The sequence below is a fragment of the Trichosurus vulpecula genome, chromosome 9 (genome assembly GCF_011100635.1).
Source record: "Trichosurus vulpecula isolate mTriVul1 chromosome 9, mTriVul1.pri, whole genome shotgun sequence".
Taxonomy (NCBI): Eukaryota; Metazoa; Chordata; class Mammalia; order Diprotodontia; family Phalangeridae; genus Trichosurus; species Trichosurus vulpecula.
In genome coordinates this window covers 148,509,648-148,526,442 of record NC_050581.1, presented here as the reverse complement: position 1 = coordinate 148,526,442, position 16,795 = coordinate 148,509,648, and the positions used below count along the sequence as shown (strand labels likewise).

General features: G+C 44.2%; 1 protein-coding gene across 1 annotated transcript in view; it reads right to left on the bottom strand.

Moving 5' to 3' along the window:
* The window catches only part of SLC6A6 (solute carrier family 6 member 6), a gene marked incomplete at its 5' end in the record, with an annotated part of 58,515 nt that overhangs the window by 41,300 nt on the left and 420 nt on the right, over positions 1-16,795 (bottom strand). Inside the window, 1 exon segment of the mRNA XM_036737443.1 lies at positions 1,728-1,860. Within this exon segment, the coding sequence (XP_036593338.1) occupies positions 1,728-1,860 (133 nt within the window).

The window sequence follows — 16,795 nt, the reverse complement described above, 5'->3', positions numbered from 1 at the left end:
TGTTCTCTGAGAGCAAGGAAATCCCAAAACTCTGACCATATGTGTATTGGCCATGCTCCACAGAAGCAGAAGCAAAGTTATTGTTCCATTCTTCCCAGAGGTTACCATGTATGTGGGAACCATGCCCTCACCTCTGGGAGACTAGAATAGAAAATGCCCCAGGGAGGAGAGGAAGGAAGATACAATGGAAAGGACACTGGACCAGGAGCCCTGGGATCCAATCTTGGTTTTCTGCTTGTTTGTGGTGTAAGACCACACACTTTGGCCACTGACTGTCCAGCCATCTTGGCCATCTGGCCATCCTGTCTGGCACTTGATTTGTTTTTCTTATCTTCCCATCTAGACCATAAGCTCCATGAAGGAAGGATATCTTATCCTTCTTTTAAATCCTTCCAAACATCTAACACATGGCCAGAGAGAAGTACATGTTCCACAAATAACATTTTTTTTGGTTTTATTTTCCTACATGGTGGAAGTTAAGGCATGGAAGAGGATGGTACCTTGGCCAAGGATTGTGGCACATCAACCATCAAGCAAGAAAAAGAACCAGGTAACCTAAAGAGTTATAATAACCCTTAACTGCACTATCCAATTTTTATGAAGAAAATCTGGGGCATCTGTAGAACACATGAATTTGTCTTGCGAGGTGGTGAGCACTCCATCACTAGACATGATGAAGCAGAGACTGGCTGACCATCTGTTGGTTATCACAGGCATTCAAACTAGAAGTCATCTTAACATTTAAGAGATGAGGAAGCTCAGCTATGGAGTTATTAAATTTGTTCATGGGAGACAGGATATCACACCAGGTATTGTTAACTTGAGAGCTGTCTCTCCTCAAGGTACAGAGGGGATTCCTTTAGCTAGGTCAGATGAGTCAGAGCTTCATTGCAGCTGGGAGTCTAGGAGTCTGTACTAGGTAGGTGCTCTTAAACTTTGTGGTTTCATGGACACCTCTGGCAGTTTGAAGATTCCTAGGGACCCCTTCTCAGAATCACATTTTTAAATAATTGCAGGAAGTGATTTAAGGCTCGCTGAAGATGAGGATATAATTTTCCCCCCATCCAAGGTCACAGACATCCCTGAAATCTATTTGGAGATCCCCTCTGTGTAAGAACCCCTATTCTTGATTCTGGCCACTCCAAAATATGCCAGCGGATTTGAAGTAATAGGTCTAGACTGGCCCGTGTGTTGGGTGATCTGAGGAGTACTAGAAAGGCCTGACTTAGCCTGAGACATTCCCAAGCCCCCTCTCACTTACCCCTCTACTAGAAAATTTACCCTTAGAGATCTTTAGGCCCTTTTATTCTGTTTCAGTCCCATATCAACATGTGAATGTTCCAGGGAGAAGAAACATTGAAGGGGATCACCAGCTAAGTAGCCAATCAACAACCAATCCCGACTTTTCTGAGGGCTCAAGGAATTAAGTCCCTACTATGCACCAGGCCCTGTGCTAAGGCTCTGCAGCACAGATACCAGAATGATCAGCGGGAGGAAGGCATTCACTGAAAATGAAAGTAAGAGAACATCAAAGGCAGGTCAGTCTTTACCTTTGATTCTCCTACTGAGGATGTTGGCTTAAAATGATTCTCTTCAATGACCCACTCTAGAGAGCTATTTTATAAAGGTGGGGGAAGGGGTGAATTAGGAAGAGAGAAGTAGCAGCAGAAACCTCCCTCCCCCACCCCCCCCAAAGAAAATGAACACAGAAACCAAGCATGACTTACTTTCCCGGTTGATTTGATTCCTTTCCAAATGCAGAAGAAACAAATTGTCCAGACCAAGAGGAGGCAGAGGGCCAGGTCCCACTTCAGAGAGCCAACCTGATCAATTCCCTTGGACAGGCTCAACACTTTTCGCCTTTAAGGTGTGAGAGAGAAACAGAGGCAGAGAGAAAAATCAGTTCATGCTCTGGCCATCTGGCAAGACAGCAAAGTCTCTGGGACCATCCTCGAGATGCCTAGAGCGAGTGTCTGCCAAGCCTCTGATCCCTCCCACGTTATCTTGCATATACTTTTGAGTTCTCTCATCCATGTAGGTGAAAGACTGAGTGATGTGGACTCAGTGATAGCACTAACAGGAGCACCAGACTCAAAAGTATAGAGTGGTGTGGCCCAGGGATCTGTGCTTGGCCCTTGGCTAGTTAACACTTTTAGGGATGACTCGGATAAAGGGGCAATTAACATGCTTTTCAAATTACAGGCATACCTTGGAGATATTGTGGGTTAGATTCCAGACCACCACAATAAAGTGACTATCACAATAAAGCAAATCATGCTAATTTTGTGGTTTCCCAGTACATATAAAAGTAGTCCAAGTGTGCAATAGTATTATATCTAAAGGAATACCTTAATTAAAAATGCTTAATTGCTAAAATAAAAATGCACATTTAATTTCCATCAAGAACTTTTCCTTTGTATTGACAACTTGGTTAACCATTTGCAGTGAGAGGCCTAGCTTTTGGCCTATCCCAGCTTTTGACATACCTTCCTCACTCAGCTTTACCATATCTAGCTTTTGATTTAAACTGAGAGGTAGACGTACAACTCTTTCTTTCACTTGAACACTTACAGGCCATTGTAGGGTCGTTAATTGGCCTAATTTCAATATTGTGGTATCTCAGGGAATAAAGAGGCCTGAGAAAAGAGAGAGAGATGGGGAACAGCTGGTCAATGGAGGAGTCAAAACACACATGCCATAAGTTCACTGTCATATGTGGGCATGGTTCATGGTGCCCTAAAACAATTTACAACAGTGACATCAAAGATCACTGATCCCAGATCACCCTAACAGATACAGTAATAATGAAAAAGTTGAAATACTGCAAAAATTAACAAAATGTGACAGAGAGACACAAGGTGAGCAAATGCTGTTATTAGAAATAGTCGTGATATGAGTTGGATGCAGGGTTGCCACAAACCTTCAATTTGGAAAAAATGCAAATCTCCAAAGCCCAATAAATGAAGTGCAATAAAATGAGGCATGCCTGTATGCATGTAGCTAACAGACTAAATGACGGGGTACAAAAACATATTAGAGGTTGTGCTGTTGGGGAAGCTGAGAAGGGTAGGCCCCTTGAGTTCCAGAGTTCAGAGCTATAGTATGGCTAAAGCTTACCTGGTATCTACACTAAAAGTCTGACATCACTATGGTGAACCCCACCACACCATCCCACCCCCCAGACCCCCAGGAGAGGATGAGGAGATTACTCTGCTTAAGGAGGGTGCAATAGGTAGAATGCCAGGCCTAGAGTCAGGAAGACTCATCTTCCTGAGTTCAAATCTGACCTCAGACATTCACTAGCTGTTTGACCCTGTTTAAACCCTGTTTGTCTCAGTTTCCTCATCTGTAAAATGAGCTGGAGAAAGAAATGGCAAACCACTCCAGTATCTTTGCCAAGAAAGCCCCAAATGGGGTCATGAAGAGTTGGACACAAAATGACTGAATGATTGCAACAATAAAGGAGGGGTGAACCTAGGCCAGAAGAAAAGAATGTGGGTTAAAGCTTCTATGCCTATCGATATTAGGAGCAGTGGTAAGAGTGGCTGCTGTACCTTCAGCCTAAGAGAGATAGGATGTTGGGTCAATTCTAATCAGATGAAATATAAAAAGAATAATTGGTTGCACATTTAAGTTTTAAAAGATACAGTATAGACAAAGGTGGTATGGTTGGACAGCAATTTGTCTGAAAAAGAGAAGGGGGTTTTAGTGGAACACAGATTCCATGAGTCAACAGTGATACAACAACCCCAAAATCCTAATGCAATATTAGGAGGCATCAAGAGAGGGTTAGGGAAGAGAAAGTTCTATTGTTTGCTGCCCTCATCAGACCATATGCAGGGAACTGTTTTCAGTTCTAGGTCTCATATTTTAAAACATACAGACCAAATATGGAGTGCCATTTTCAGTTCTGGGTTCTCATGTTTTAAGAAAGACAATGATAAACAAACTAGAGTGTCCAGGAGGTTAAATAGGGTGGCATAGGGCTTGACTTCAAAGTCAAATGATTTCAGATTGGATGAAGGACTTAGCCTGGAGAAGAAGACTCTGGAGGTGGAGAGAATGGGTGTGATAGCCCTCTTCAAGTATCCTGGGAAGAGTAATGAGATTTACTCTGCTTGACACTAGAAGGCAGAATTAGGAGCAATGGTTGAAAGCTAAAAGGAGGGCAATATTAGGCTTGATGTCAGGAAAAAAAAAACCTACTAATGATTGGAGCTGTCCAAAGTGGAATGGAACTGCCTTGAGAGCAAGTAGCTTCCCACACACTATAGTTTTCAGGCAAAGGTGACAGATGACCTGTCAGGGATGTTGTAAAAAAGGTGACCTGTCAGGGATGTTGTAAGAATTCTCAGTCAAGTACAGGCAGGACTAGATGACCTCTGAGGTCCCTTCCACTTCGGAGATTCTGTGACTTCCATTACTAGACACCTAGTCCAGTGCTCTTCACACTTAAACAAATCTTGGATGGCATTTTAGAATAAGCACCCCTAAGAGAGGCAGGCACTTTCCAGATATAGTTAATATCGATGATTGCCAAAGTGGTTGGTGATGGCTCATTACTTGAGTAGGGAGCTGGCTAGATCCCATTTGGCCCCTGAAGTCTCCAAGTGTCCTGTCTTCCTCTCCCTGCCTAATTACCAAGACCCTGAGGGAATCAATCACTGCTGTCATGGTTCCCAATATTATTCTGTTACCACTATGATGGGAAGCCCAATCCTTATGGTCAGAAAGGATCCAAATAATACTACGCTTTCTCCTATTTGGTTTCATTAAGATTCTCAGGGATAACTAATGAAAATACAGGGTAGCCAAAGGATCATTTACACAGTCATGTAAAGGCTTGGGGGAAGAAAAGAAATTCACATGATAACTTTACTATATATTTAGAAGAAATAGTAAATTGTACATAACAGACTTACAGTTTCATGTGCAATCATCTTTTTTATTATACTATGTTATGGAAATGCTTGTTTCATTCCGTAAATTTAAAATAATTTTAAAAAAAATAGGCACTGGGCCCTTCACTCTCCTTATTTTTTGAATGTTCTCCCTTTCACCTTGACCTCTTAGAAGCTCTAGTTCCATTTGGGGCATAGCTCAAGTACCCCCCCAACATGATGCCTTTTTTAATCCCTGTACCCCAGTTGTTAATATTTTGCATCCCCAAATCTTACATTTGTTTCTAAAAGTAAGTACTGTCCTACTTCAAGTAGAAAAGTAAGTTCCTTATGGCCTGGAGCTGTTCTCACTTTTGGTTTTGTATCCTCAGCACCTAAAACAGTGCCTAGTACTTAATGAATGCTCTTCGAAGGAAACTAAATTGAAGATGTCAGGACATTGGAGCTGGAAGAGGCTTTGGAGGCCACCGGTTCTGATGTCCTCTTTTTACACTGGAAAAGCTCAAAGAAGGAAAAGAAGTACTTTGTCCAGGATCACACAGGTAAATAAAGAGTGGAGCTAGGATTCAGATTCAGGTCCTCTAACCACAAATGCAGTCCACCTCCCACTAAATTATACTACCCCTTCCTGGGATGCAGCCCTTACATGAAGGCACCCTCCAAGACTAGTTTTTCCAAATTTCCACAGGCATACACAACTTGTATACACCTAAAAAGCAGTATAGGTCAATGTACTCTGAGACTGTTGAAAAGTTAGCCAACTAAGCCTCAGTCTTCTCTTCTGTGAAATGGGAATATCAATTAACACCTATCCATCTCAACTCATTTCTCAGGGAGGTATAAGGAAGATAAACTAAGAGGAGAGATATAATAGAGCTTTGTAAAGTTAGAAGGTGCTCTATGGATAAAAGACAGTCTTTTTCCTAGGTCAGACTCTGATACTAGTAGCCAATATTTAAGAAATGAAAAGGATGATAGAGATCCTTCTCCAGTGACTCATGTGTTGACCTTGAGGCCCAAATTGTAGGACTTAGAACTGCAAGGGGCCATCAAGATTGTCTAATATTCTATTCCAGTCTGTTCATTTAACCGAAGAGGAAACCATGGTTTGAACAGTTGGCTTAGCCAAAGGCGGATATAGTGGGCTATGTCAGGTAACTGTCTCCACATTCAGTGCTCCTTCTGTGATGCTAAAATGTCTTCCTCGAGAAGAGTGGAAATCCCCCTTGGGTGACCCTGCACTGAGGAGAGCTGACGATGGCAGTGAGCACAAATAACAAACTCTAAGATCTGTGCTTTTCTAACCGGGGAGGCCTCATAGTGCCTTTTTTTTAATTGGGTGGCCAGAATAACCCAGAGCAGCTGCTATGTACCTCAACTTTTTGTATAGAACTGTCACATGGGGAACAGAAATGCTATTGATTCTGGGGGTGGGGCAGCAGGCATTTCATAGAAATCTATGGAAGAAGGCAGCCTAAATGGGATGAGAGCTAGTCTGGGCTACCTTGACTCCTGGGGAATGCAATATGTAGCAAGTTCTGAGTAGAGTTGTGAAGATAGGCTAGTGATGTTTGACTTTTTGAACATCTACACACAATATTTTGCCTAGTTCACCATTTTTGAATGAATGGAGTTCTGCATGCAGCTTTTCCTGGAAATAAACAATCCACATTGGCAATGATCACAGAACATTACAACTAGAAGGGCCTTGAGATATAGTAGTAACACAGATCATTATCTCATTCGACCCTCTCACTATAATGGAGGCCAGTGGGGCCCAGAGGAAGGAAGGGACTTAGCCACAGTCACACAGTTAGTGCCAAAGCTGAGACTAGAATTGGGGTTTCCAGTGCAAAGGCTGCTTTTCTCCAAGCTGAAAGAGTGTGAAATATGACCTGCTTTCTCCCCTGCATCTCTGTAATCCTCCGCTCACCACCAATTACAATATTTTCTTGATTTAGTGCTCTGAGGCCATTGGCTTTGATAATGAGAATTCAGGTCCAGGAGTGGGCCAGACATCACTCTGCTGCTGCATATACTGCACCGAATTGGGCAGCCCCTTAATCTAAAATCAATGTACAATTCAATTCAGCCTTTCCGGTGACTCCTTCAAAGGGAAGAAAGCAAAGTGCTGCTTGCTAGGGAGAAAAACACATTTTTTAAATGGGAAACCAATGTCCATTTCAAGCTACTGAGGCTTTATTAGAGATCCTCATGAATACTACAGTAACTTAAGAAAGCCAGGGATTTCCAGAAGGCCTTCTTCTTTAGGAGAACTCAAAATTCTCCAGCCAGAAGCATCTCATTTGCCATAATCTATCTACAGTGGAATGCAGGGTATCTCCCACATCTCCCATTCTCCTGGAAGACTAAATCCAAAATTTATTGTCATTATCCAAGGAGATCTTGTCTTATATCTCTTGTTTTCCCCTCCATCCCCCACAATCCCTAACACAGTACCAAGCACACAGTAGGTTCTTGAAAAAGGCTAGTTGAATAATGATTTGAGTTCAACCATGCTAACTCAATGTTATATGTTTCTGACAAACCAGTCCTAGAACCTACAGAATCCAGGATGGGAGTGAGGAAGCCTGACCTTTTTAGGATGAGAACAAGGCCTCTTGTCTGGTGAGAGAATCATGAAATCCTAACGTTGGGATAGACCTTTGGAACCATCCAGTGGTAGCAGCTGGCATTTATAGGAGAGTGTATTATAAAGCCATCTAATCTCATAATCCCAGATTTCAAGCAATTCAATACAATCAAAGGCCTAGGGAGGTTAGATGATTTTTCCCAAGGTCAAAGGCAGGATCTGAACCTTAGGTATTCTGATTCCAGAATCAATGGACATTCTTTTCTACCATAATGTTTCCATAAAGTAGGTCATATTTTACATGCTTTCAGCTTGGAGAAAAGCAGCTTTCACACTGGGAACCCCGATTCTAGTCTCAAAGAAGCTTTCCTGCCCCTAAAATACCCTGGTAGATGCTGGGATTACTATATAACAAATAAAAAACCGAACAACAACTCCCTGCCCTCGAGGAGTTTATAGTCTTAAATCTACTGGGCTTGTTAAAGGTTACCGAATGGCAGAGTTGGGCCTAAAAAAAGCCCTGGTCTCCCAATTCTCTCTATGGGGGTGGAGAAGGTGGTCTTTGCTCTCCCCAAGGCAGGGGTACCAATTCCAATGTTCTAGGAATCACTCGCCTTCCTCCTTAGCTACAGAAAGAGCCGAGAGAAAGCATCCCAGCCTCCTGCCTGCCCCAGACAAGGGGCTGAGGACTTAGCTGTTTTCTTGTCCAAGAATAGTAATGATTCATTCCAGGGTGGATCCTGGAATAGTCTGAATGTCTGTTTTTAGTCGAATGGCTCAGCTGCCGTCCAGCAAGCTCTCAACAATGTAAGTAAGTTCCAAGTATGGGTCAAATAGTTTCCTTTTGACCCCAATCCAGCCACATAATGGAGCCCAGGCTCCCCTGGAGAATAGCAGAGGTAACAATTGGAAAATACACACCCCGACCTCAAGGCACTAAGTCTATACAATGCTTCCTCCCCACTCCGCCCTCCCTCCCCCCCCTTCCTAAAGTATCCAACAATTAGCTCTGCCTCCCAACAGCTGCAAGAGAAGATTGAATAGAAGAAGAGTTTGTGAATATGACTCACTCCTTTGATTCTAATAAAGCTAGCCTAATTATATGTGCACGTCTCTCCCCAGTGGTTTGCGGAAAGATCTTGGGATAAAGGACTCATTAGATGACTCCACATTAGCTGCAGGTATTTTCCAAAGTCAGTTCGTTGGAGGGGTCTGGGGACAGCATAGGCAGCCTGGGCTTAAGGAAGGGTAGGTACCCTGCTGGTTTCCACATGGTCACATACTCCAAAAGAGGCTTCTGGAGACAAGAGAAAGAGGTCAAAAATCCTAGGCTCAAGGGCTAGCTCTGTCGTCTCCTGTCTCTGTGACCTTGACTAAGTTAGCTACCTTCTTTGGACCTCAGTTTCCAAGGTTGGCCTAGATAATCTTTCAAGGTACCGATGATGAATTCAGAGGTTCTGTGACTTCAAATGGCCTTAAGGATTGGATTAAACAAGCTAAAGGAGAACCAGGCTTCACCTAGTAGTTCTAGCTTTGGGCTGAATTATAAAGTCAGCAGGAAACTGCCACCTTTTAGGCCCTGGGCATCAAAATTTTGATGGTTTCAAGGTGAGAACAGGGGAAGAGAGGTCCCTGGAGAATCCAATATGCCAATGATGTGGAGGAGTATTCCTTGGGGAAGGGCTGATTTCCCTTAGAGAAGGAGGGACCCTTTTGGTTAGGCTTGTCTTGAATAATGCCTCCCCAGCACTCCATCCTCAAAGGGGCTATCCAGCCAGCCATCATAATCAGAGCAGCAGAGCTACTGTCAACTCTCATGAAATGGAAACGAGGATAGCAGCCATGTTTCACAACTGTTTTTAAGCACCAGTGAATAAAATATCTCCTTAACTAACATTTCTATTTTTCCCATGAAGCCATGTTCATGTGTCAACTCACCAGTTCTAACAACTGCCACTTGTATAGGGCTTTAAGAGGTGCAAATCATATTCTTTGCAATTACCTTTTGGGGTAGAAGGAGCATAATTATGACTACCCCCATTTTCAGATGAGGAAACTGAAGTTCAGGAAGATTAAGCAGTTTGGCCAACCCACAGCTAAGAAGCAGCAGTGCCAGGTTTTGAACCCAGATCACACGACCCAGCGGGATTGCAAGTCTACTGAGGGGTCTCTAAATAGCTGGTCAGTAATCGTGTTCAGTCTTAATGCATGCCTGGTTATAATCAAGGTACATAATAATTAACAAACATTCATTAAGTGCCTTTTATGTACCAAGTTGCCAAGAAAACCCCATAGTCTACAGAGCTGTCCCAGAGGGTTGGACATGACTAGATGACTGAACAACGGTGACAATGACAATGAGCCAGGCGCTGTTTACGTTGTGTTGTCTACTACGTGTTGTGATGCAATGTCAAGCTGGCTTCCAAGCCAAGTTGTGTCTTTTGACATGTACTGCTGGTGTGACCCTGGTGGAGGGTGTTTCTTCACCTGGGAATTCCCTATACCAGTGAATCACACATTTGATCACTGTCTCTCTAGGTCACATTACTGGAATTTCACAATATACTTTCCTCCCAGCCACCCTTGGGAGTTCAGTCAGGCCAATATTTCTGTCCCCATTTTAGAGAGGCCCCTGGAGGGGAAGGAATTTGCGCAGGGTTAGACAACTAGAGAGAGAGGAAGGAATGACCCCCAAGCTCAAGGCTCTTCTCAGTGCCAACATCAGACAGGAGCTCAGGCTTGGCTTGAGTCATGTTGACTTGGGTTCCCAGGCTGGCAGGGGCTCATGCCAGGCCAGGGGGGCCCAGCAGCCCTGATCCCATAATAGCAGGAGGCTCCTGGATATAAACACAAGAAAGCAGGGTTGAGCAACTAACACAAAGTGTCCCTTTTCAGCGGATCATGTGAGAAAGAGATGCCTTCCTCCCTCCTTCCTGATGACAGAGATGTGTGCAGTGCTGGCCACCCAAGGAGGCCCACAAGGGAACAACAGGACAGCCTCCCACTGAGGCCAGCCACCATCCGAAACAGTGTCCTAAACTGTCTGCTTGCCCCATCAGAGGATAGATGAGAGCATTCCAAAAGGGCAACTGACAGGCATTCTTGGATATATTCAAACAGGGCCTGCTAAAAGCTTGGTCCAAAGCACCCAGGAGGGCCCTAACTTGGCCCCTAACTCAGTTTCTTGCTCCATGAGGACACTCAGGAGAGATTTCTTCCCTAAGCAGGTGTCTATCAGATGAGACGCCAAATCCAGGCTGTCTGATCCCCTCTGCTGGACACTCGCTCCCTGACGCTTAGTTGTTGTTAGCATCGCAGTTAAAGATTCTACTGCCATCAACAGGAAGCTTCACAGGGCCCTGAGTTTCTGAGCACTGTCTGCTGAAGGCACCTAGTGCCTCTGGAAGTTTGAAAGGGCTCCAATGCACAGAGGTGGATGGTTCTAGCCTGCACCTTTGCTGACCTTTGGCAAGCATCTCTGGAACTCTTGACCCTCTCCAGCTTCATCGCCTCCAAGGCAGAGGAGGTAAGGGCAAAAGTTACCAAAGTGCCCACAAGTGGCAACCGAGCACTGGAGAAATGAGGATGCAAACTGCAGGAACTCCAACGACATCCACCAATCTCTATGTGAATACTCACAAACTCAGCTTTCCTAGGCTGCCCGAGTCTCTCAGTTAAGTACTATTTTTCAACTCTACATAGAGGCTATTTCTGTTTACAAAAGATGGAGCCATTACATTACGTCATTGAATCTATACTTTCTGTCATCTATGTTTTTTCTAAATCAAAGGATACTATAATAACAAATACTATCAGGAGAATTCTAAGAATCTTTTTTTGTTTGTTGAGTTGTTTCAGTCATGTCTGACTCCTTTGTGACCTCATTTCGGGTTTTCTCGACAAAGATAACTGGAGTGGTTTGCCATCTCCTTCTCCAGCTCCTTTTTACAGATGAGGAACTGAAGCAAACAGGGTTAAATGACTTGCCCAGGGTCACATCCCTAGTAAGTGTCTGAGGTCAGATTTGAACTCAGGTCTTCCTGACTCCAGGCCTGGCACTCTATCCACTGCACCACCCAGCTGCCTATTTTTTTTTGTGTCACCACGCACACACACATACACACACACACACACAAAGTTGGGAACAATGTGACTTCAATTAAGTAGCTTGCCATCTATGGAACCCAAGTTTCCCAACCTGTAATCTGGGGGACAGGCATTCTTCTAGATGATTCCTCCTAGGTATGCACTCCTATCACCCATCAGATCATAAAAGAAAGGCCTTCAATGGCCAAAGCAAAGGACAAAGCTTAGATCTTTTCCTCATTCCTTATCATTGACAGCATTTAGGTGTCATTCCATGAAGAATCCAGTGAAGAATGCTGCAGGGTCAATTCCAACTCTGAGGGAGGTGGGGCTTGATGACCTCTGAGGTTCTATCTAAGGTCCCCCCAAAATTCTATGAAGAAAAGCCTAGACGCTAGCAATACTTGGGCTGAGCCGACTGGAAAGCTAAGACTGGAAAGACTTCCAAATCATACCAGCCCATTTTTTCTTTTGCTCAGCCATGGTTGTGAAGCCTCATTCAGGATAGAAGTCCTACGTAAGGGCTACTCCACTGTCTCCTCTGGTAGCCGAGTGGGCTAAAATGTGGGAAGGGAGCAAGAAGATCCTGTCACTTGCCTCTCCTAAACCTTTTTGAGCTTGACCAGGAAGCAAGATGAGGAGAGTGGGAAGAAGAGGTTGGCCTATTTCTGCAGTGCAAACAAATATAAGTCCAGTAGGACTATTGACACCCACAAAGGATGAGTATTAGGAAGAAAATGGCAGTGGGGGGAAGGACTTAAGGTTCTAGCTCTGGCTCCAGTGGTGGATGATACTTCTGATCTTCCCAATGTGATCCCAAGTTGGGGCTCCAAGGATCAGGGGTGTTCAGTAACAGAAGCAGGTGACTGTAGAGAAAGACTTGGCCATTACCTTGGGGCCCTCTCCAGTGACTTTCACTAACTCCCCTTGGGTGAATCACATCTCAGAGTGTGGGAAGGCAGGCCCACAGCTCATGCCAGGAAGGTTCAAGGGATAAAGCTCTCAGGCTTAAATTTATGGCATTCAATATTAGCCTGCTGGGTTGTTTTGGTCAGCCTTTTAACACTGAAGAGGAATCAAGGGAGTTTTCCAATAAATTATTTCAGCTGCTCTCCTGCTGGGCTCAAGACACTCCAAAATATTCCCAGTGACCGTGAGGTAAGGGCTCATTTTCCAATGTCTGTAGGTGGTAGGTAGTGGATGGGTCAGGGTAAGGGTGGAAGTGAATCTCAAGGATCAGGAAAGGGCTTCCCTTATTTCTGGAAACCCCAGGGGATGGGTGGAGTGGGAAGCAGTAGCCCTACACACCCTTCCCTTTCTGTCCCTCTGATTCCTCAAACTGACTCTTCTCAGGGAAAGTCCATATTGGGTGGACAATCCTAGTTGTCCGTGCTTCAGGGCTCGAGTCCCTGTCTCCCATGGGAGATCCTCTCAATCCCTCACAAAAGCGATAGAAGGAAGGAATGTGTGACTTGATCTGTTGACTTCTGTAATGACACACTGGAAAATCCAGTGTGGAATGACATCTCTTTAACACCCCAACCTCCAACTGGGCTCAACTTGTTTCTCTTCCTTGAAATGCCCTTGCTATTCTTCTCTACCTGTTAGATGTGGAGCCAGAACTATTGGGTTCAAATCATGACTCTACCTCTTCCTACTTCTATTGCCTTTGACAAGTCACCCATCCCTTCTTGGCCTTAGTCACCTAAGGAATAAAAAGGAAGGCTTTGGCCTGGCTGGACTCAACAGTCTTCCCACTCTAAAGTGAATGGTCTCATGAAACCTACTCATTCTTCAAGTTCTTCCTGATCCATGGAGTCATTCCTGGCCCTGCCATCCTAGACTGATCTTTCCCTTTTCTGAATACTTAACCCTTACTATGTCTCCCTCTTCTGAAGCCATAACTTTTCTTGTCCATAGCACAGCATTCCACAAGTGATCGTAGTCATCTGTTTCATATACATTGATCTAGCCTCTCCAATAAGAATTTGAACTCCTTGAAAGCAGGGAGTATGGTTTGGGGTGGGGAGAAGCACTGGAATCAAAGACCTGGTTTGAACACTATTTTCTAGTTATTTATTAGACTCTGGCCTACTCACTTATTCCTTCTGGACCTTGGTTTCCTTCATTAGAACGTGGATGGGGAGTAGGGTTAGGGAGGTAACAAAGTGATCGATAAGCTGCCTTCCTTCCCTAAATCCTTCCTATCTCTCTCCTTCACCCCAATAGATAATGCAGGCCTGGGCACAGAGTAAACACTCAACAAATACCTGAATTGACCCATCAGAAGCTTTTGAGCCAGCTATCAGCCCATTCTACAGCCTGCTCATCTTCGAATTGGCTTGGGAAGTGACATAAGTCAGACTTTTCCAAATGCAACATTTGCAGGATTTCTCCTGCATGGACACCATTCTTTGTCCAACCCTTGGCTTATATTTATATATACAGTTCAGAGGGACACTCAAGCTGTCTCAAGTAGTTGCCCTGGAATTCAAGTGGGGATTAAGTGGCCCAACTGGATGAGAATTGAGCACCGGGGTTATTACTAATTGGCCAGATGAACACAGCAAGGAAGGGAAGGAGGGGGGTGGTTTCTGAACCTACTATGTCCATCTGGATCTTATAAGAGGTTTGGAGTATGTTTCCCAAGACAGTTGAGTATCTCATGCCTCTCTTGTTAAGAGTAGGAGAGAAAGGACCTTCAGCGGGAACCCTGAAAGGCAAGGCCCAGAACAGTGTATAAGTTGAGTTTATCTGTGACTATAAGGAATAAAGGAGTTCCAGTGACTCTCAGCCCAATTATCCCAGCCTCATTCCTACCAAACTAGATCAGAGTTGAATCCAAGTGGCCAAAAGAAGCTTAACTTCATCAATGGCTTTATTCATCTTTGGAGGGGAGAGGTCAGGGGAGAGAAAAGGGATCACACTGCCCAGAACTAAGATGCTCCAAAGGCAAGCAATAAATGAGGAGAAAGTCAAGGAGCTTTTTTAAGCCTCTAAACAGGTAATTGGGTTTGAAATAATGAGTTGACTGTAGCTTAAAACAGATGACCGCTCCCCCCAACTTTAAGACTGTAAGGAGCTATATGTGGGGAGGGTGAGGCCAAAAATTCTTTCAAGAATTCAACAAAAGGTAGAAGAAAACTGCCCTTGGCTCCTTGCCACCCTGGGGCAGACACTATCTGGACTAGCTTCCCGGGTGTGGTTCCCATCTCAGGTTTTTGAGGCATTTGCCAGACCTGAGCTGATGTATTTATAAGAAAGGGAAGGGGTGAGGCCACCCAACTCCATTCAAGTGAGAAGAATTGATTGTCAACATTTCTAAGACAAATCTCTATTCTCTGGGCACTTTAAAAACTGTTAGCCCAAGAATTATATGTGTATGTGTATATAGATAGGTAGATAGATAGATAGATAGATGGATAGAAATAAAAATAGAGATAGAGATATGAACTACCCTCTCAAAAGTTCCAAAAAAGAAATAAAAACCAACCACTATTTGCAATGTTTCTTATATGTTATAGTTTGGCTTGGGATGTAAACACTTCTTTTTTACAGGGTTGTTCCTGAATCTTTCTCCCTGATGGCACCCAGCCTCCAACCCTCCTACCCCACCCCAGAAGAACATTGATGACAACAAAATCTATCAGAGGACAAATTCCAATGCAAGTAATTCATTCCACCCAGTGCATCTGCAACATCCCCCACATTAGCCCCCAAAGGCTTCAATGCTCCTGAGCTTCTGGGTCAGGGCCACTGATAGAAGGCATCTGGAGATGTGGTTATGCTTCCATGAGGGGAAAGCAATTCCTGTAAGATGCCCGCTGAGGCCTCCTGGGGCTCTCCGTGGTTCCAGATGCCACATGAACATCAATATAGTTATTCAGTAAAAGACAGCGCTCCTCACCTGGGAAGGAAGGGCCTCGGAGAACAGTTCCCCTCTAAAAGTCTGATAATTGCATCTGCTTTTCGGCATCCTTTGTAGTAGACTTTATGGCAGGCACCTGGTGCAGGCCCATGTGGGTTGGCTTCAAAGCTACCAACTCACCCTCATTGCTAGGAAAGGAAGGCATGTGCCCATCAGGACGACAGCACAGGGGAGAAAAGAGGAAAATGCCTATTCCTGATTCTCCTATGGGGGAAATATTGGGTGATATTGGGAGGGCTGAAATTTTTTCTCTCTCTCTTACTAAATGACATTCAAGGGTGTCTGATTTCTTGATAGACCTAAGGTCAGGGTGGACCCCATTTTAAAGGGGTGGGGGTGGAGTGGGGTCAAAGGTGTTGTTGATGCCATTGGACTTCATCCCATTTCTGCTAGGTTTTCGTAGGAATGGACATGGGTGCTTCTGGAAAGCCCTTGTCTTTGTGAAACAGGAGGAAGGCACCAATTTTACACACCTCATTAAAAAAAGAAGAAGAAACAAATTAAATAGTGTGTCACAGATAGGCTTTTGGACTAAATTGATCTAAACTTTTGGATTTCTTTTGTTTTGTTTTAATTCACACACAAGAAAAAAACAAACAAACAAGGATGTTCCATAGTGAGAGACTCTTCAGTTAACGACCAAGCCAGGGCCTCTCCAAGAAAACCCAAGAATACTCATCTCCCCTTCTAAGACTCTGGGAAGGGAGCAGATTTGGACTAAATTTCTCTGTGCCCCATTCCGATACCCTGCAAAAAAGCAGGCACCCAAGAAAACCGTTTCTTGGCTGGACGGTATTGTCTTTTGGGAGAAGCTCTAGGTACACTCAGTTCATTCCCTGACTCTGGACAACAAAACCATCAAGCTACAAAGAGAACTTAGTGTCTCCTAAGTAGGCTTGGCCAAGCAACAGTCTAGCCCTTGCATAGGACAAACAAGGATACATTTTAACAGCTCCTAAACGTCCTGGTCAGGAAAGACAAAACTTACCTGGACAGGAGGCCTTGACAATTCACCAATAAAACACTTTCCTTAGAACAACCCTAAAAGATAGGTATTACAACCTATATCATCCCCAATTTATAGATAAGGACAGTGAGGCTCAGAGAGTTTAAGTGTTGTTGAGGATGGCAGCACTACCAAGTAAGGGTTAAGAGCCAGGTCCTGAATGGAGGGCATCTAGCTCTACCCACCTTAGGCTCTTCCTCTCCAGGCCCTCTTGAAACTGTAGCTACAGAGACTCTCTAAAAAAAAAACCAGACACTTCTTTATTTTTTTTGGGGGGGGTC